This window comes from Solanum pennellii, chromosome 11 (genome assembly GCF_001406875.1).
Source record: "Solanum pennellii chromosome 11, SPENNV200".
NCBI lineage: Eukaryota > Viridiplantae > Streptophyta > Magnoliopsida > Solanales > Solanaceae > Solanum > Solanum pennellii.
Window position 1 is genome coordinate 772,422 of NC_028647.1, and position 20,574 is coordinate 792,995.

General features: G+C 35.2%; 2 protein-coding genes across 6 annotated transcripts in view; both read left to right on the forward strand.

Annotated features, from left to right (window-relative positions):
- Positions 1–9,619, forward strand: part of LOC107004651 (phosphatidylinositol 4-kinase beta 1-like) — a 22,358-nt gene extending 12,739 nt beyond the window's left edge. Inside the window, exons 9-16 of one of the 3 annotated variants that reach the window (XM_015202940.2) lie at positions 1,748–1,845; positions 1,934–2,038; positions 3,547–3,600; positions 5,394–5,537; positions 5,650–5,703; positions 5,784–5,858; positions 8,647–8,730; positions 8,811–9,619. In XM_015202940.2, coding sequence (XP_015058426.1) covers positions 1,748–1,845; positions 1,934–2,038; positions 3,547–3,600; positions 5,394–5,537; positions 5,650–5,703; positions 5,784–5,858; positions 8,647–8,730; positions 8,811–8,912 — 716 coding nt within the window. In that variant the 3' untranslated portion in view covers positions 8,913–9,619. Of the gene's footprint in view, positions 1–1,747; positions 1,846–1,933; positions 2,039–3,546; positions 3,601–5,393; positions 5,538–5,615; positions 5,704–5,783; positions 5,859–8,646; positions 8,731–8,810 lie in introns of those variants that run through there. The other 2 variants (XM_027912765.1, XR_003575065.1) reach the window with 2 other exon arrangements.
- A 947-nt stretch (positions 9,620–10,566) lies between these two features.
- Positions 10,567–20,574, forward strand: part of LOC107004816 (NAC domain-containing protein 82-like) — a 12,987-nt gene continuing 2,979 nt past the window's right edge. Inside the window, exons 1-7 of one of the 3 annotated variants that reach the window (XM_015203178.2) lie at positions 10,567–10,718; positions 12,337–12,769; positions 13,295–13,572; positions 14,670–15,251; positions 15,806–16,228; positions 16,317–16,431; positions 16,822–17,346. In XM_015203178.2, the coding sequence (XP_015058664.1) occupies positions 12,619–12,769; positions 13,295–13,572; positions 14,670–15,251; positions 15,806–16,228; positions 16,317–16,431; positions 16,822–17,315 (2,043 nt within the window). In that variant the 5' untranslated portion in view covers positions 10,567–10,718; positions 12,337–12,618 and the 3' untranslated portion in view covers positions 17,316–17,346. Of the gene's footprint in view, positions 10,719–12,336; positions 12,770–13,294; positions 13,573–14,669; positions 15,252–15,805; positions 16,229–16,316; positions 16,432–16,821; positions 17,347–17,992; positions 18,139–20,574 lie in introns of those variants that run through there. The other 2 variants (XM_015203179.2, XR_003575295.1) reach the window with 2 other exon arrangements.

The window sequence follows — 20,574 nt, forward strand, 5'->3', positions numbered from 1 at the left end:
GGAGGGATGGGGGTAGGGGAGGGGTGGGGGTAGCTCATTATAAAATGTTCCCCAACTCCAAGTTATTGAATTGAATTTAGTAGAGTTCTGGAACTCTTCCCTTAACATGAACAGTTGTAAATAAGAGAGCATATGGGCCCAGTTGTCATGGAACTCATATCCGCTCAATCTTTTTTCATGCTACAGCGTTTGGACTTTGGATAGGGGTTTTAACTTGATTTTGTTCATAATGTTATTATGAAGTGTGTTCGGTATCTTATGCCGAATGTTTTTTGTTGTACTATTTTTTTGCTTTTGCTCTAAAATATTCAGTACGGAGACCTTAAAATTAGAAGGTTGAAATGCATTTGGATGCAGGATATTTTTGTAAAAAGAAATCAAGTTGATAAAAACTAGAATGGAAGGTAATATAGGTGATGTAGAACAGGACATAATTAATACGGTAATCTAGTAATAGAAATAACTAATTCATAAAACAAGCGCTGGAAAGGAAATATTATGAAAAATTTGATGACTAGAAACTTTGCCTAGAGAAATGAATGAGGAATTCAAGTAAATCAAATCTTGCCATCACAAATATACAGTACTATATGATGCGTAGTACTGAAACATTTGGTTAGCAGAGCCGTATGTGTGAGTAACATTTGTTCCTTAAGCAAGTGATTTTTGAAAGAGGTCAGATTATTTGAGGGCCTATCTAGCTAGGCGATCTTTTATCATATTGAGGTTTTCTCCATTTTCTTCAAGTAACATGATGATTGCGCACTCAAAGAGTTTCAATCCCCAAAGAAAAAAATTGCTGGATGAGTTCTGCAATCTTTCTGTTTGGTGAGAAAAATTCCCAATACTTATATTGGTGATAAGTAGTAGATATTCGCATGGAAGAGTTGAGGATGTGCACAAGTTGGTCCAAACACCACCGCTATAAGTAGCCTATTTTGAGTAGATATTCAACCTTGCCTATAGGCCTCACGGGTTGAATTGGGATTTGGGTTGCAAGTTTGGTTCCTTCAGCAGAGATATATTACTTAATTGGTATTATTCACATAGATAATCATCATGCACATATTTTCTGGTCTGGTGTAAAATATGTAAAATAATTGGCTTTATATATCCAACAAGTCTATTTTTACCAAGATTTAGGACTCACATTTTTTTTTTGAGCTTTTTATTGGTATGAGGCATACAGTGCTCTTCTGTATATTCCTGTCTTTGCAATCTCTGTCTTTCTTTATTTGAAAAATGTTAAAATTACTCTGTAAATACAAAAGCAATGTAGAACTCTTGGTATTCTAGTGAAAATCATATTTAACTCACCTTGAACTAATGTGACAACAGAGTTGTATAAAATAAAGAATAGTATTGGAGCAGTTGTACAGATAAAAATGAAACAAGACAATGATTGTCATCATTAATGAATAAAATTCAGCAAATGATTTTGGTAAATACTATGGTTATTTGTCAATTACCTTAATTCATTATGGGAGTCATTTGTTCGGTATTTTTACGTCTTTACTAGCTCACAAGACGGCTTTCTTTCGCAAGATACTTCTGAAAAAGAACAGTATTTTCTACCAAAACAGTGATCTTTTTTTCCCCATCCTCCTGCATTTGTTAGGTCTATAGCTAGGTTTCATTCCTAGATATGCCAATGTCAGTGAGATCCATGTTTTTACTGTTGACCTTGAATATTGTTTTATGCTCTCAAGTTACTCACTCATATGGTTTGAGTATTTTGAAATGGTAGATATCTTCCAGGAAGCTGGTCTGCCGCTTTGGTTGCGTCCTTATGAAGTCTTAGTTACATCCTCTTATACTGCTCTAATTGAAACAATTCCAGATACGGTAAAGTGTTTGCTTTTTTCTTGATAACCTGAGTGTTCTTTATTGGTTGTGAATATTCGTGACATCGGTTTTAATCATTGTTCTGCAGGCCTCAATTCATTCTATTAAAAGTAGATTTCCTCACATCACAAGTCTACGTGAATTTTATGTTGCCAAGTATCTGGAGAACTCTCCAACCTTTAAGCTTGCCCAGGTAAACATCATAATGAGAAAAGCTTGTAGCCTTTGTGATTTACTACTGTCTTGAATTTCTCAATGGCGCCTTCGTTTTATACTTTCCCCCTTTTTATTGGAGTTGATCGTAGTACAGCAACCCACTAAGTGCTTATGTTCTGTGTTGATCTTTTAGATAATTGTCTTCTGTGTCTAATTGAAGCATGATTAGGGCTTGTTGGAAGCCTTACTGAACCAAGGAAAAAGGGAAAAAATAGTGATGGTAGTGTTTGGGCCAGATTGTGCTTCCACCAGGTGCCTGCTACCTCCTACTAGCACGTGTACCGAGTAAACCTGACCACCAAGGCTGCATATGTAGTTGGCTCTATTTTGGTTAAAGTGTTTTTTCACCCTACACTAGCCTTTTCTATTGTTGTAGTTCCCACTCTGATGAGTCTTTTCTCACACTGTGCCTTATTATATTGGAGAAGGAGGAAATCATAATAGTCCTTACTTATCCTCTTTCTTGATCTTCTCCACTTTTATCCTCTTATTTTTTACTAACCCATCACTTTATCCACCTACCGCCCCAGTGCAGTCCTTAGACCTCTCTCCCTTTAATTTCTACCACCTTCCTCTACCATATATATTGGCCCTCTTGCTGACCTTTGTATTGGGCCTCTCCTCCTTCCCCTACCTTGCATTGTCACCCCTCTCATGTAGGAATATTCAGCTATTGCTACTCAATAGCAGATGGCACCTACTTTTAGTTTGGGTTGGGACTTGGGTCTAGTGTAGTCATCGTGGGATATCGGATATTGAATTTAATTATGTTTATTACAAAATTAACATTTGTAATTTTGTATATGAGAATTGTGCACATTACTTCAAACAAGGGCATGCTTTGTTTCTCATTTCTTGTTCTCTGGGAGGCTTATTACTTTCTTGCTTCTCGCTTTAAAATAAATTTGGAGTGCCAGAAGTGTTGAAGTTTGGGGACTCCTGTGTGCTTCACTTAGAAACATAATAAAAGTGTGTATATGATGAGGGAAGCGCTCCTTATCAAGTAGTTGTCCTTTATGTTCCTTGTATTTTGGGTCATAAGTGTATGGAAGAAAATTATGGACTGATGTGCTCTAGTCAACTATGTTGCTCGGACTCTTTCAAAATGTCGACGGTGCGTGTCAGATCCCCCAACAATAGTGTATTTTTGGAGGATGCGACACGGGTCCAGCATCATTTTGTAGAGTCCGAGCAACTTAGCTAGTCAATGACTGCAATTAGTTTTACTAAATTAAGTTGTATCTTTGATGTTTAGCCTTTCATATTCAAAGGGATTTTTCTCTTGGGAGATAGTTTGGATGACAAGTTAATGCTTCCAACAATTTTAAGTTGCTTCATTGTACAATTCTAGTTGAATAGTTAAGGCTCTCTCTCTTATGGTTTGCTTAGCTCGCATTTCAATTTCCTTTTCGTAATTTTACTTTGGCTTGGGACTTGTAAAATAAAAGACTCATTTTTGTCCTCGTTTATTTTTCGTACATGCAGAGAAATTTTGTTGAAAGCATGGCTGGATATTCTCTGGTTTGCTACCTTTTGCAGGTGAACTGAATGACTTGTCTCTGTATAATTTTATGATTGCATTAAGAAGCATAAAACACAGATCATATATTTCTGTTGTCAGCAGATGCTTCTTTCTCTAATATGTTTCACCAAAATAGATACATTTTACATGGGCTACATGTCAGCCATATCCTTTGATTATTTATTGCACATCTTAGTCTCTTCTTGTGCCCCAATACCCATAAAAATTGAAAATAAGAGATGAAAATTGGGAAAAGATGTGTTTGAAAGAAAATAAAACTAAATGTGGATGCCAGCACTTGTCTTAAAAGTGATTGAATTTTTCTGATGAAGTAACACTTGTATTGATCAAATGGGAAACCTGGTATTCAAATAGTAAACAAGAAGTTGAGAACCTATTCAAGACTATGATTTTTACATTAAGCCAGAAAGTACCAGACATCTAAGCTAGCAGGGATTACGTGGGTGCGCTGAATATTATGAAGAAACATAGACTACCCCCTTCATCTGTATAATAGTAATTTCTGCTGCTCTCCTCCCCAAGGCTCTCTTGTTTCCCTCTCTGCACTACCACATTAGCGCAAAGGAGCTACATTCCTTTCTTTGCTTCTTCTCTGTCCCTTGACAGCCTAGCTCAACTAAACAGGTACAGTCCATCATATCTTTGACGACGGCTGTCATTATCTGTAACTTCCATGGTAATTCAAAGATGAAAATGGAACTGCCAATTAGACAATAAAATTTTCCCTTTGCACCGAATGCAATCAATAGAGCTAAAAAGCATTGGGAAAAATTTAATTGTAAGGGACGGAATGGAAGAGCTAAAACACAATCAAATAGCAGAAAATGGACAAGCAGGGAGATTATGGCCTTGCAAAGCCAGAAACAGTTAGGTTTCTTCTTCAAGCTGTATATTTGTCACAAAGACTCATCTGTCTCATTTACATTATACTACACCAGACTCTCCATTAAGAAATGAGAATGTTTCATGGTAGTATATGTCACATTGGTAGAAAAAGTGGTGCTGTTGTTATTCAAGGATAAAGAGTATGACATGTCGTGATGTGTAAAGAAATGCTAAATGTTAGTTTTCCATGGGTGCATGGCCCAAAAGTTGGTTTTCCTGATTCCCTAGGAGAAGTCTTTATAGATACTGTCTCTAGTTCAAATTCAATTAATGAACTAATTGTGATTTATGACAATCATAATTGTTGCATGATATTGGTGAGCCTCTGTCGAGAAAGGGATCTCAGATGTTACGAAGGCAAAAGAGAGAATTCACAACCTGAGGCCCATTGTCTTATCCCTCTTAGCATCAGGTGCAGCATGAAGAATGCATATGGTGTGGATATCCATCTTTTAGATTTCCTCAGTTTCCTCTCACATTTGATTTGTTGGAACTAGTTGTTTCTTAGGTTCCTGGATATGAAAATAGATACACATGTAAGGATATCATAATGTAGTCACAAGTCACAACACAATTATTGTGCTCTTTTTGTTTTAATACATTGTTCACTTAGCTATAAAGAAAAGTAATGGCTGTGTGCTATTTGTTGATGTAACTTGTAACATGAGTTTGTGTAGTGAGTTATTTTATACTCCCTTTTGACACACTAACTCAAATGTTCACTTGTTTCTCAGTGTCAAATGTTTGTTGTGTCAAGGGTTCCAGAAATAATTTTGCATGATTGAAATCTGTTTTTTTTTCTTTGATTTTTCGTAATGTGGCTACTTTGAATCTCTCCAAAATTAACCTTTCCTAGTACAGTAGGTATTGCAATGATTACCAGTCTTTTTGCTTCTGTTGCTAGATAAAGGATCGACACAACGGAAATCTTCTATTGGATGAAGAAGGACATATCATACACATTGACTTTGGTTTCATGCTATCTAATTCACCTGGAGGTGTAAATTTTGAAAGTGCACCATTTAAATTGACACGTGAACTTCTTGAGGTATGTGCTGCTGAAAAATCTCGTGTCTAACTTTTTAGTTCTACCCGTTATTTTATCTTCTGGAGGTGTTTGATACAGTTTCTCAGCATATGTTGTGGTTGATTTGTGCTAGATCATGGATTCTGATGCTGAAGGAGTTCCAAGCGAGTTCTTTGATTATTTCAAAGTAAAATATTGTTTACTATGTATTTTGTATCTAGACTTCTTTTTGTTTTTTTGTGCTCTAAGCCTTTTTCCTGTCTTCAGGTTCTATGCATCCAAGGGTTTCTCACATGTCGGAAGCACGCAGAGCGTATAATTCTTCTTGTCGAGATGCTACAGGTAGATCCTGATATGTAAAACCTTTGTTTCTGATATATGAATCTCACTTACTAATGGATGGTGGAACGGGGACTGGGGGAATTTTGTAAAAGTAGGAAAGGATTAGAAATGTCCTGTAGTTCTGATGCTGCAAACTTCCCATTTTTCAGTATCTTAGACTTCCATATTTGGTAGGCTAAGCCTTTATCAAGGAAGACTTTTTTCCAACTTTACTCTTTTGTATCTCGAAAATACCACCAAAGATGCACCTATCAAGAAAAAGAAGTGTCAAAGATGCAGTACAAAATTACTTACTGCTCCTCGATATCCCAAATTAAGTATACTGCTTTGACTTGTCACGGTATCAAGAGATGATCTGAAGATGTTAGTTACTTCTTATTTAAGGGGGTATGTGTTGGGAGCATCACTTTTGTCTTCTTCTGAACTTATTTAAGGGTGTATGTGCTGGAGAAAGATGGCAAGTTCAACGTTAAATCAGCCTATAAATTACTAGACATTTCAACTGAAACCAAAGATTTGTGGCCTTGGAAGATGATCTGGAAAGTGAAGATACCACATAAGGTGGCTTGCTTCACATGGCTTGTTGCAAGACAATGTGTTCCGACTCAGGATAACTTAATGAAAAGAGGAAAGGACTTATGCTCCAGATGTTCTTTTTGTGAATCTGAGACAGAGACAATAAACCATCTTTTTTTGCATTGTAAAGTGACTGAGAAACTATGGAAGTATTTCATTAACATTGAGAGGTATCACATGGACCATGCCTAGAAATACTGCATAAGTCCTAGCATGTTGGAATAGAGATGGAAATAGGACACAAGGAGAGATGGAAGATTGTCCCTGCCTGCATCTGGTGGACTATATGGAGTGAGAGAAATCAGAGATGTTTTGAGAACAAGAGCATCCCTTTCCAAAGCATTAAAAATGAATTGTTTAGTGACCTTTTAGTCTTTTACTTTTGGTGTATCTATTTATTCCCTAGGATCCGGGGGACATCACCCTATTCTTAGGTAGTTTATGAGGGAGATGCGTGTTTAGATTCTTTTTGGTAAATCCTCTATACTTTTGATGTAATTACTACAGGAGTTCACTATTGGTGTACTTATCTGTTTATAATACCAGTTAACTTTCTCAAAAATAAATAAATAAAGATCATATAACTGTCATAAACAGAATCAAGAAGCTACCATTTGTGTCTCATAAAATTGGCAGTAGAGGAGAAAAAGTTAAATCTCATATTCATTTTCTATTTTCTACCCATAGAGAGTTTATACTGGTTGAGTTAATCTATTGGGAGAAGACCAAGGGTTTACAACAAAGAATGTATATCCTTGGGAAAATTGATTGAAATTTACTGGGAAGGAAGAAGGATCTCCATATAGTATTCATTAACTTAGAGAAAGCATATGATGGAGTGCAGAGATGCCTTTTGATGGTGCTTGAAAAGAAAGAAATCCATTCAACTGTAGTATAGGATATGTATGAGGGATTATTCACAAGTGTGACAACAGAGGGAGGAGATTTAGAGGCAGTTCATGTAACTGTTGTTTTAGATGAAGGATCTGCCTAAACTTGTGCTTGTTCAAATGTTTATCAATGGGCTAACCAATAGTATTTAGGATGATGTTCATGGCATTCTATTTGCAGAAAAAAGTATGTTCTGTTTTAGGATGGTTTCATTAGTTAAGACAATATAAACACTGCATGTGTACTTACAATTATAAGAAAACAGCGAAGTCATATTTGATTAGATTTTGGTGTCAAAACAGGGAATAATCATATATCTAGATTAGTCATCCAGAAGAAGAGTGTCATAAACAAAATAAGATGGTTGAATTGGGGGAGTGTCATAATAGGCTAAGTGAACTTGATGTCAAACTAAGTGGAAGGCAAGTTGTATGGAACGGTAATACGGTACTATGAAGTAACCCGAGCATCTAAACCTTTTAAAACTTGTTCAGTACCATTATAAGCTCCATTTAAAACCTTTCACAGCCGGTGACAGACAAGGAATATTTTAAAATCCTAAGTTACCTATTTTAAAAAAAAGGGGATACTTTAAAATCCTCTTGGGTGTGTAACTCGATTGTGTTTACAAATGGGTTGAGGAGGTTCCCTTTCAGTTCATTTCATCTCATCTTTTTCTTAACCTCTTCTTTATTTTTATTTTTACTCGTGAAGTATCAGAAAGGAACACAATTTAATCCAAAGTTAAACAGAATGATCTATCATAAGAGAAAGCAAAATCATCACAGAGAATCTCAGAATCTCTTAAGCATCATACATCCACAAGTGAGATTAATAGTTTGTTTAGCCAAACTTCTAAGAAGCCAGAAGCTTATTATTTAGAAAGTGCTTACTTTAGAGTTGAACAGGCTATATATAGAATGAAAGAAGAAACTCTATGATATATCTTGCATGTCTTAATGAATCTCTAGCTTCTTCCCAATTTTGTTTCCAGGATTAGTACTGGAAATGATAGTTTGAATGTTGTTTGTGAAGGTTGGATGAGCGATAGTCTAAGGGCTCTTCTGAGATGAGCTATTTTCTTGTTTACCATCTGGGCACGGTCATGTTGTTTCCCTTGATTGGCATGGGCCATGTTGTTTCCCTGGATTGGCTTACACAACTTGTATTCCTGTTCTCAATCCTATTTAGCTCGATTGTTGTATCATATGATTGAGTTACTAAGCATACTTGTTTTGTCAAACACGTTTTCGTCTTTATTGAATATATACATTGATCTCCTAATAACACAGAATTTGTTTCACTTTGATCTTTATATCAGGATTCTGGTTACCCTTGTTTCAAGGGTGGTCCCCGAACAATTCAGAACCTAAGAAAGAGATTTCATCTTAGTTTAACAGAAGAGGTTTGTTACTGGTCCTGAAATTAATTAATTCCTTATTTTTATTATCTACTTGATCATTATGCTTTGTTTGTCTTTGCCAGCAATGTGTTTCCTTGGTACTTTCTTTGATTAGCAGTAGCTTGGATGCGTGGCGTACTCGTCAGTATGATTATTATCAGAGGGTCTTAAATGGGATATTATGAGGTCAAAGTGATTTTATCCACACCGAAACGTGACTATACGTGTGAAGAGAACCGATCTTTAACTTGTTTACTGAGAGGGGCTTGGTTGGGAAAGAGCAATTCACTAATATGAATGTGTTCTTCTGATTCTGTCGAGGTTAAAGGATTGCTTGTCCTTTGCAGTTTGCTTCTCTTTCTGAGGAATTTGTAGTTGTACCTGCGAATGTTGTATTGAAATATACCAGGTGCAAGCTCTCTTCGAGAAGAGCTTTAATTTCTAGTTTCACTCAATTTTCAAGATTATTGGACAAAGGCATGGGTTGTCTTCAGTGAAGAGATTTGTCGAGTATACCCACCCACCCGTGGGTACATACTGTACAGAGCTGTGTAAGAGATTGCAACAGTGGTGGCTTGCTGCCAGAACGCGAGAGACGTCTGTTGGTACCGTTTGAATTGAATCATGAGTTTGCTGGTGCAACATGATATTTGGTTTGTACAATAGCTTATTTGCTTTGATTTTGTTTTTTCATTTTTCCTTTTATAGTGTCAAAGGCATTATTTAGATTAGCAGTAGGAAAATTGCAGCCTGCTCTTAATTTTCAAGTCTTTGATTCTTTGTGTTCACCAGGAGATATCTGAAACAGCAGAGTTGTAATGTATAATATTTTTTGTCAACCACACCTCTTCATAGTGCAATTTGTGCAATGAAATGCCCTCCCCTTCCTTTTTTTTTTTTTACCGCAATCTTTGATTGACAAATTCTCGCGATAGGTTTACTAAATGCTCAAATTATCATGATTGAGCTTAGGGTCTATCGAAAATAACTTTTTGGTGATAAGTATTTGGAAGTAAGGAATATTTACCATTCGAGCGACTGTGTTTTCAATTAATATTTGTAATTCATACAAATTGACTAGAGAAAATAAAAGATTATGCTATGGTGGATTGGTGATATAATGAGATGATGATGAGTTGATGAAGTATTCACAACTATGTCATTGCTCATGTGTCTTTGACCAGGTCAATAAGTATATACGATAAAAACAAAATAATACTTGTAATTTCGTAAAATAATATAAAAAATCTAGTGAAAGTAATGAGCTGTAGTGGCTTAATAAGATTTAGAGATAATTTCTACATTTATCAGAATTCATTAGTGGAGAAGTCAAAATTTAAGCAAAATACAAACCACTTACAAGCAGTAATATACATATGATGTAATTTTATAAGTGAGTAACAAAAGAATAAAATATACATATATTTTACCATGATTTAAAGCAATATAGAAAAAAAATATGATAACAAAATTGCAAGATACTAACCAAACAAACAAACATAATAACAAAAGATAATATTATAATAACCATATTTAAAAATGCAATTTATATGATTACTCGATCTGTTCACTTGTACTTGTTTACTACACTAAAAGTTCATGTCATTTAAAAAATTAAGAAAAAAATTATCATATTCAAATGTTAATAGGATATAATTGTATTTTTTTTTTAAAAATGGGGTATTAAGTCAAATACGGAACAAATAAAAATGGACAAAGCGAATTACATAATTAAACTTAATTAAAGAAATGCTAATATTGATTAAGTTTATTCTTTTCCCAAAATGCCCTCAATAGAGTATGAATGTAATGAACCAATCAAAAGCTGTAGATTACCATAGAAGGCTCTTTGCTTAAAAAACCCTTTGCCTATATAAACCCTACTAACACTGCAATGTTGATTCACTTCTAGCTCTCCTCCGCCTTCCCCTTCACTTACCCCACCACCCCATCATCGTTTTTTCGCCTTCTCCGGTTCGGTCGGTATTTGGGTAAGCTACTTTTCGACTTCTCTTGATTTGATTCAGTTTTTTTAATGATTATGTAGTAAAAATTTGATCTTTTTGCTTTTTATTGTGTTCTTTTTGGGAATTTGTATGTGGGGTTTGAAGGGTTTGTTTGATTACTGCGATTATTTATTGTGTTGCTCATTGCTGTGTTTTTGTTGATATGTTGAACTGGTTTAGTTTTCTTCTTTATATGGTGTTATTGTTGAAATGTGTATTTAAGGTTGTTTTTTTTGTTTGGTTATACTTGTTGATCACTGCGATTGTAAATTAGCCAATTGATTCTGTTCTACTTTTATTGTTATTTAGTCTAAGTTTGATCTTTTTCCTTTTTATTGTGTTTCTCATTGCTGTGTTTGTGTTGATATGTTGAACTGGTTTAGTTTTCTTAGTTATATGGTGTTATTGTTGAAATGTGTATTTAAGGTTTTTTTTTTGTTTGGTTATACTTGTTGATCACTGCGATTGTAAATTAGGCGATTGATTCTGTTCTCCTTTGATTGTTATTTAGTCAAAAATTGATCTTTTTCCTCTTTATTGTGTTTTCTTTTTGAAATTTGTAGGTGGGGTTTAAGGATTTGATTGATCACTGCGATTCTTTATTGTTTTGCTCATTTCTGTGTTTCTGTTGTTGTGTTTGAACTGGTTTATTTTCTTTCTTTTGTTGTGTTATTGTTGAGATCTGTATTTAGGAGTTTTTGATTCTACAGGTTAATTACTGTGATGGTAATTTAGTCAATTGATTCTTTTCTCTTTTGATGGTTATTTTGAAAAGGTTTTAATTTTTCCTTTTTAATGTGTTAATTTTATAAAAAAAATTGTATTGATGATTAGTAAAGGGAGGTGGGATGGTTCTTGTGTTGCCCATTTCTGCGTATTTTGTTGTTACCTTGAACTGATATATTTTGTACTTTTATTGCTTTATTATCAGGGTCTAATATTTACGATATTTGATGTATTGGAGGTTGATTATTGCTATAATAATTTTGTCAATTTTTTTATCTTTTTTTCCTTTTTGTTGTGTTATATATATCTCATCTGCTTCCCATTCTGTTCCCTTAGGCTTTTTTTTTTTTGCTTTCTCCTATTTGGTTCCTATCTGAGTTAGTTACTCTTCAGCTGTTCTTGATTTGATTTTGTTCTCTTTTGATGATTGTTTTGTCAAATTTTGTTCTTTTTCCTTTCTATTGTGTTCCTTTTTTTTTTTCTTTTCAAAATTTGTGTTTGGGGCTTTTTAAGGGTTTTATCACTGTCTGTAGTTCTGCTTTTTTCTCACACTACCTACCGATTCTTTTCTTTGCCTTTTGGGCTCTTCCTATTTTTACCTCGTGAAGTTTAAATGGGGAGACTGTCTGTAATTGGTTTAGTTGTGCTCATCCAGGTGAATCAGTGTTCAAATTTAGTAATTAGGGCTTAAGTTTTTCCTAGATGAAGTTTATTTATTTGTTTTACTGTCAATTTGATGTTTGTCAACCTGGGATTCTTTTGTTATTTGTACTGGTTATGGAGGTGTCTGCTTTGGATGCAGTGATCTAGTGGAGCTTCTTTTGAATTCGTATAATTAGATATTGATACCCGAGGCTGATGACTTCATGAATAACAGGTTTTTGATTGTGCACCAGATGTCTGTTGGCTCCAGCAAGAAGCACCATTTCTTTGTTTGGAGCGCATTCCTTTTCATGAACCGCAGAAGGTTGTGGTGCTCAGGGAAGATACTGTTTCGGCATTGGACTTGACAGCAGTTGAGATTTTTTTTTGTTTTAGGGGTCGGTTGGAGGCTCTGGTGTGTTGTGCAGATAGCTCGTTTAGTCTAGATTTCGTCAGGCGCACCCTTTTGGGCTGCTTTGAATTTAGTTATTTTTTTTATTTTTTTTGGATCATTTTGATGGCAAGGCTTCCGCCTGGGTTTCGTTTTCACCCTACTGATGTTGAGCTGATTATGTACTATCTCAAACGTAAGATCACAGGAAAAAAACTTCATTTTGAAGGCATAACGGAACTCAACATCTACAAGTTCTCCCCATGGGACCTTCCAGGTATCAGTCTATAGTTTACATGGGGAAGTTTGTTAAAAAATTTCATTTTGTAAGCTTTGTTTCCTAACACTATAGGAACCCATACCTCTGGCACACATTTCCTTCAAAGTTCTATGCACAGTTGTTATTCAGTTGTATAATGTGTACTTTGACCAAAGTTTACCTTTTTATATAAAAAACAATTTACTTGAAAAGGTCCTAGAGGGATGAATACATGAAATTTTTTCAAAAGATGCTTTGAGATAGGAATAACCCATCAGTTTATTAATGAATTTTTAAACTAAGTATCATTCTGATTTACACCACTCTTGATATCTAAAATTGACGTTTAAATTTTGTAGTTATGTAAGTATCTTTTTGCTCTCTTTTTTCAATTGTTGGAAGTTGTAAATTCTTTCAGTAGAAATTTCTAGCATTTAAACAGTACCCTTTTAGGAGGCTGAAAGTATCTTCTGTTTCAAGTTAGGGGGAATTCTATTTGTTTTTCTTCAACTTTGTGTAATGTTTTAATATCTTCTCTGCCAGACAAATGTTGCTATAAAAGTAAAGATCTAGAGTGGTACTTCTTTTGCCCAAGGGAGAGAAAGTATGCAAGTGGAGCCAGAATGAATCGCGCTACTGATACTGGATACTGGAAAACTACTGGGAAAGATAGACCTGTTACTTACTGTGAGAAGAGTGTTGGATCAGTTAAAACACTTGTTTTTCACCTAGGTCATCCCCCGCGAGGGAAAAGAACTGATTGGGTAATTCACGAATACAAGTTTGAAGATAAAGAATCAATTGATGCAGGATTTGCTCAGGTACTTCTGTCCTACCTAGGCTAAATTACTACCTAGTTCTTATATCATTTATGTTCTTTTTTCTTGTAATAGTAGGTCCAAATAGCCAATGATAGTTCCTTGGGAGTTTTCTCTCTCCCCTTTTTCTGTTTGCACTTGGTTTACGGTAATGGGATTTAATTTCCATCCATGAGAACCTGATTAGAACTTTATGGCACTATCTTAGTTTCCCTATGTGAAGAATTTTGATTAGACCATCGTGTTATTTGTGTCATGTTTTCTCATTCTTTGAATTTAATATTGTGGGGATAATATTAAGATGAGACATTCCCTTATATGTGGTCCCCTACTATCTCTTCTGGGGTTTTTAATTTTGAATTCTTCTTGGACTTGGTGAGTCTAGATCTTTGATTTGCCTTGAATGGAAGTGTACTGAGACGACAAATTCTCCTGCATTGTTTAGACAGCTTTAGCTTCCTAAAGATTGCATCTATTCTCATTGATCCTTCTCTTGGTGATCAATGTCTATGGTACTATCTTGCAGGATTGATTTGAATAGAAAAAGCAATGAGTCGGTAGGTAGGTCCTTAGTTCAGCATTATCAAGTCATTCTCATATTTTTTGGAACCTTTTGTTTCTTTTTCTTGATGCTTTCTCAAGTTTTTCGTGTCACATGGTGCCTATGCTTGAGCAATATATTTGGCATTGGGAGAAGTTATGTAACTCAGGTGAAAACATCTAATAATCAGAAAAACAATTGCATATTGTGTTCCTGTTTGTAGATTGTCCCCACATCAAGCATTTTGTTTTCATCATCAATTTTTCAACTTCTGGTAAGAAAGACTGACTGTAGTTGTACCTAAGGTTGTGGCCTAGTGTTCAATGAAATTGGTGGATAAACTTGCATTCTCAGTTTTAATCCCAAAGGAGACATAATACCAGGTGATTTTTTCCTGTCTGCCTATGCCTTGGTGGGCACTTGGTGGAATAGTAGAAGTGCATACAAGCAGCACCAGAAATGACCTTCATAAAAAAAGACATTGATATCTCTTGTTCTTTACATTCTATGGTTTTTATTGCTAGCCAATCTTCATTCATCAAAATACCTGTTTTTGTAGGATTCATATGTGCTTTGTAAAGTATTCCAGAAGAGTGGGCCAGGTCCTAAAAATGGTGCACAGTACGGAGCACCTTTTAAGGAGGAAGATTGGGAAGATGACAAGATTCCTGCTGAGCCTTGTACTTCAGATGTTTTTCCAGCTCCACCTGGTAGGACTGATAAACCCAGCAGCTCAAATGCAATCAGAATGGTTGACCCAAGAAGCACATCTGACTGGACTTCAAGTGAACAGAGTCCATCTCCTATTCAACCTTCTGTTCAAAAACTGCCTTTGGATGAGCCAGATGACGAGGAGTTACCTGGTGAACCAAATCTGTCCAATGTATCTTCTATCAATTGGAGGCCTTCAGATCAGCTAAAAGCGAAACCGTCTAATACTTTTTCTGCTCTGCCTATACTACCTGAGGAGCAGAGTTGTTCAGTAGATACCGGCCTGGTCAACCCTGGTCCAGGTCCATCCAATGCTCAGATGTGTACTAATGAGATGGCTCTTGATGATATAGACGACGAGATGATTGGTCTATTTGCGCCATTCACGGAAGATACTTCATTGCTTTCTGGTGGCAATGAGCCTAATCAGGTGCGTATGTCTTAGTGTTTATAAATCTATTGAGATGAGCTTTAACATTCAAGTGCATGTCTGTCGTAGAGATGTAACTCTAGTGGGCGTTTAACACCGGAAAAGTGAACTTCATGGACATACGCCTCCTGATGTTTTGCTGAGTCTTCTCTTGTTGTCTATTCGACTGTTTGCATTAGTTTCTTCTCTCCGTTTTTCTTTAAATCAGAGCTTGACTAAGTATAGTTAAATGGAAGTTGCTTGTTGTTCGAGATTGGTTTGGGACAATATCAAAAGCTTGATACTGTTTGGATATGCTTGGTATGTCTTCTTTTAAGTTAAATGACAAGAGGTTAAGGATTTTCAACAAGGTTCTACCTGTAGTCAAAACTCATCTATTATATGGCTTCATCAGAGGGAGGGTTCAGGAACTATAGTTTTATTGCCTGTTTTGTTTCAGTTGCTTGCTTTTTACTTCTTCAAGATAGTGTACCATAGCTAATTGTATGACATTTATTGTATGTTTGGAACTTGTTTAATTATGTGGTTATTGATTAAGATTCCTCCTTTAGCAGAAGCTAGAGAACTTTCACCAAGAAGTAAATGCTCCACCTGCTGCTTGTACTGATGGGAATGATATATTTGACGGCCTTGGAGACATCGAATTCTGGGCAGGAGTAGGGCAGCTGGAACCTGATCTCACTGCAAGTGGTGGAGCTAATTATAGTCTTAACCCTGTGATCCTGCCACAAGAAGCACCACAAGATGCTGCCTATATGGAGCTCAATGATCTTGATATCCCTTTAAATCACCCTGCTGAAACCATTGGAACTGGACAACTGGTGCCGGGCTATTTGTGTACGCCATATAACTCCGACAATGGCATGCAGCAGCTTTGTTTTGGAAGCAATTCCTTGGGCATAGTTCAACATTTCGGCGAACATCATCTCCCGGCGCTTCCTGAAAGTTACACTCAACAAGTGAATCATCCTGACATGGTGAGACCTTGTTCTTCTTTTTTTGAGTGGAATGGAACTTATCTTTTCTTTGGTTTCCCATATCTTTACTAATTGATGTCAACTGCAGGCTTACAATTTTCAGAATAACCCAAATCAGGGTTATAATGCTGCGACTAATTTCAGTGTTAGCTCTTACAAGCAACCAGAGGACCGTAGGCTCGATAGCCAAAACCTGGAAAGAGGTAGATCTCATTTTTCTGATGACAATTCTGCTTGGTGGTAAAGCATTCATGTTAGATCTGATTGTCTACGCAAATGCGATTGTGGACAGCAAAATGAGATATAGGATATAAATATTGTGACTGGTCGTCAGACCATGTAATCTTATGTAGCCATGTGGCCTGTCTTGGCTGTTAGAGGGTAGGGGAAAAGATTCCTTTTCTCTGTATTTTCTATTTTAGGTGATTTGATCTTCTTACAATGTAGACGCTGTGCAGCATCTATGATGAGGTTACATAAACCTCTAATTTATGGTCAGTGGGGCTGCAGGTACTCGCTGCAGTCTTTGATGTGTTCTCTATTGTTTGACATGGTATCTCATATTGTTGTTTGTTTTGTTAACTTGTCTTCAGGGGTGCAGCAACAAAAGTTTTATTTGAGCATATTTGCTCTTTGTGATGGTTCCTTCTTACTTGTCAAGGCTGAGGTGACTCTTGGGGTTGATGGATGCACTAACGACGCCTTGTCAGTTATACTGGGAGAGCAAAGAAAGCTGTATTTGAGCATTTTTGCTTTTTGTGGTGGCTCCTTCATACTTGTCAAGGCTGAGGTGACTCTTGGGGTTGATGGATGCACTAACGACGCCTTGTCAGTTATACTGGGAAACCCTTCTTTTACTTTTACCCGTGTGTCAAATGTTGACAAGGCAGATTTTTCTAAGAAAACGCATGAAACCTTCTGTTTTGGGTTTAGTTTGGCTTTCATTCGCTTTTCATGCGTGGGGATGTTATGGTTGAATTCATTATGGGAGTTGTATCAATTTATTGTCTTTAAGATATTGCTAAACCAAGTTCAGTTTAATTCAAGTGGAACTCTTTTCATCTTCATTTTCATCTCAGCTATATAGCTAACTATGCAGTGCTCTGAGTTTAGTAGCACTTCCTTAAATGGTAGAAATGCATTACAGTCATAATGTTTAATCCAATTTTCCTTTCAGGTGTTCAGGTAAGTTTGTCATCTTTCTTTTAACCAAAAACATTGTTGAACTTGAGTCATCAACAAAATCTCTACCCCTGAAAGAATATGATGGTACAAGTTTCCTCTTCGTTTCAATTTTGTTTGATTCTGATAGATTTGATCCTCAGCCCACATATTTGGGTGGATTATGTCAGATGGTTGTGTAATCTATGGTCTACATAGATGCTAAGCTTCTGAGGATCTGTGTGTCATTTGAGTTCTCTTTGGAGTTCTTGATAGATCAGTCCATGTCCCAGTCTCCCAGGTAGTTTGTTGTTTATAAGTCGTATCGTAGTCTTAGTTCTGTTGGCCTTCAGCAGATGCTCCACAAATGGTGCTCTTTTAACTCGTCATGAGTTTGACATGAGCTACATCCATCTCTTGATAAGTTCATTTGCAGTCTTATCTTCTATGAAGATGCTGCAACATTGTGAATTTTGCCTCAGGCTAGGAAAATCACCCACTAATTGTAAGTAGGTTTGTTTTGTCATGTTTTTGAACTCTGGTAATGTATTGTATCTGCACTACAACTCTTCCACTTCTAAGTATTCCCCTACCACTTGGCAGGTATGCCAAATAATTGAGATCAGTAGAGAGGCTGATGAACTGTCTGCAGACTACAACCAGTTCCTGTAATCTGTGATTTTTAGATTTGTGTGCTGCTCTAAATCTGGCCGGAAATAGCCTCTCTACCTCCACGAGGTCATGATAAGGTTGAGTACATTCTACTTTTCCTAGACCTCACTTGTGGGTTTTCACTTGGTATGATGTTGTTATGATGTTGTTGTAATAGTCCGGTATACCAAAGCGAATAGTTAAATCTGTCTGTATATTGCATACACCTCACCCTTCCCAATAGTTTGACTATTGGAAATATTTTTTCCACTCCCAAGTAGGAGTAAGGTCTGTGTTAGTGCGTACACCTAACCCTCTCTATACGCCCATAGTTAAATCTGTCTGTATATTGCATACACTTCACCCTTTCCAATAGTTTAACTATCGGAAATATTTTCTCTACTCCAAGTAGGAGTAAGGTCTGTGTTAGTGCCTACACCTCACTCTCTCCAAACGCCCATAATATATTGGGCCTTCAAAATTTTATAGAATTAAGAATTGTAGAATCTCTTCTCAACTGAACTACACCTAGTTGCATCCATTTAACTCTAGATTTTTATTTCACTAGTCGAGAGTCTATCACGAACTTCTTTATAACGATCACTAATAGGCAGGGTTAGGTTTGTGTACACGTTACGTTACCTAAACATGTTAGGTCTTGAAAAAACTTACGTATTCCTTGTTTTTTTTCTCTATAATAGGTTTTGAAATAGAAAATTAATCACTACCAATAATTGTTTGTCACATCGAATCGGGTCAAATTAAAATTCTACCAGACTTAATTGATATTCTCCTTTTATTATTCCTTCTGTTTCATTTTGATTTAAAACACAAAATTTAAGAAAGAAAAAAAGAATTTATAAATTAATACGGATAAAACAATTGATTTTTTTACCTTCGTCTTTATTAATAATCACATGTGATATCGATAATGATTCAAATCATCTTTTTAAGTAAATCTAATCTAAATGCATGTGAATAAGTATAATATCAATAATGATTTATTTATAAGTTTTTGTCTAACCTAATTGCATGTGAGAGATCAATCGTGACGCTACGTAATTATAAAATCTACCAACCTTGTACTAATATTTTTATTTATTTAAATAACATAAAAATCAATCTCAAAAAAATTACAACAAACTATATGAAAAATCTTACACGTGTCCACTAAAAATGTTGTCCAATTAAGATTGAACAGTCGTGTAGTTGTGTTATTGGTTAATGTAAATTGCAATTGACACCTAAGCACTTCTTATATTTCTACTACTTTCGTCTGATTTTATATAAGTTAGTCTGACTTTACTCAAAATAAGAAAGAGAGAAAGAAATTTTGTGAAATTTACGGTCTAAAATAAGAGATAGGTATTGTATGGTTATAGATCATTACATCTTTTTAACTTTCGAAATGAACTGAAAAGAAAAATAAGTGATATAAATTGAGACGGAATAACAATTTGATTTTTATGTATAGAACTTTCTATAACTGAACATATTATTAGGTGAATAAATATAAAAATTGTACACGTGTCAAATATTAGCCGTCATTAAATTCCACGTAGTCTAAAATGTGGAAGATCTTATTTTGCCACGTTGCACTTTGTGGTGTTCTAATTTATACAAGCCTCATATTTATTTTTATTATAAAACATTATATTTCATTTATTTATTTTTTATTTTAAATTACATGAGACACCCTCTTAGTTTATGCTAAATTCAAATTTTACCTTTTTGTTTTAGAAATTTTGCTAACATCCCATGTTTTTACGTAGATGTGCACCATTTTGTAGTGGATTTAAACTTAAAAAGATGCAAATTTTTATTAATTTATGCGATGATATTTAATTGAACGTAAAAATTAAAATATAGAAATTTTGTATGACTATGAGACTATTTAATCACATCTATTATGTTTTCATAATTTCTACGTCTTTTGTTTGATAATTTTTAAATTTTTAAACTTTTTACATGACATGTTTAAGATCATAGTAAAGGATTTGATACAGTCTATATATCTTTAGTTCAAAATAATAAAATTCAAAAATTTTCTTTATTTTCTTAAACTCAACAAATGAACAAATTGAAACGAAAGAAAAAATATAGAAAAAGTGTGCAAGTATCCTCCTAGACTATGACCGAAATCCCAGAAACTCACCTTAACTAATTAAACTAAGGTCCTATTACCCCTGATTCGATTTTTTTTGTAATTTTGTGCATTTTTTACTTAAGTGACATCCAAATCTCTCACGCGCCTCAATTGCATAGAGTCATATAGTGTGCCACGTGAAACAAAAATTGTTCAAAATTACAAAAAAAACAGTTCAAGAGATAATATGACCTTAGCTTAGTAAAAGCGTGTCTCTGAAATTTCGTTCATATAAAGTTATTGCAATTTAAGATTGTATAGGGAAACTTATGTAATAATAACAAAATATAAGCCTCATTAATATAAAAAAACATCATTTTCTATAGATTTTACGAATCAATGTGTTTTCTTTTTCCTAACTATAATTATTCCACCGCCCCCACCAACC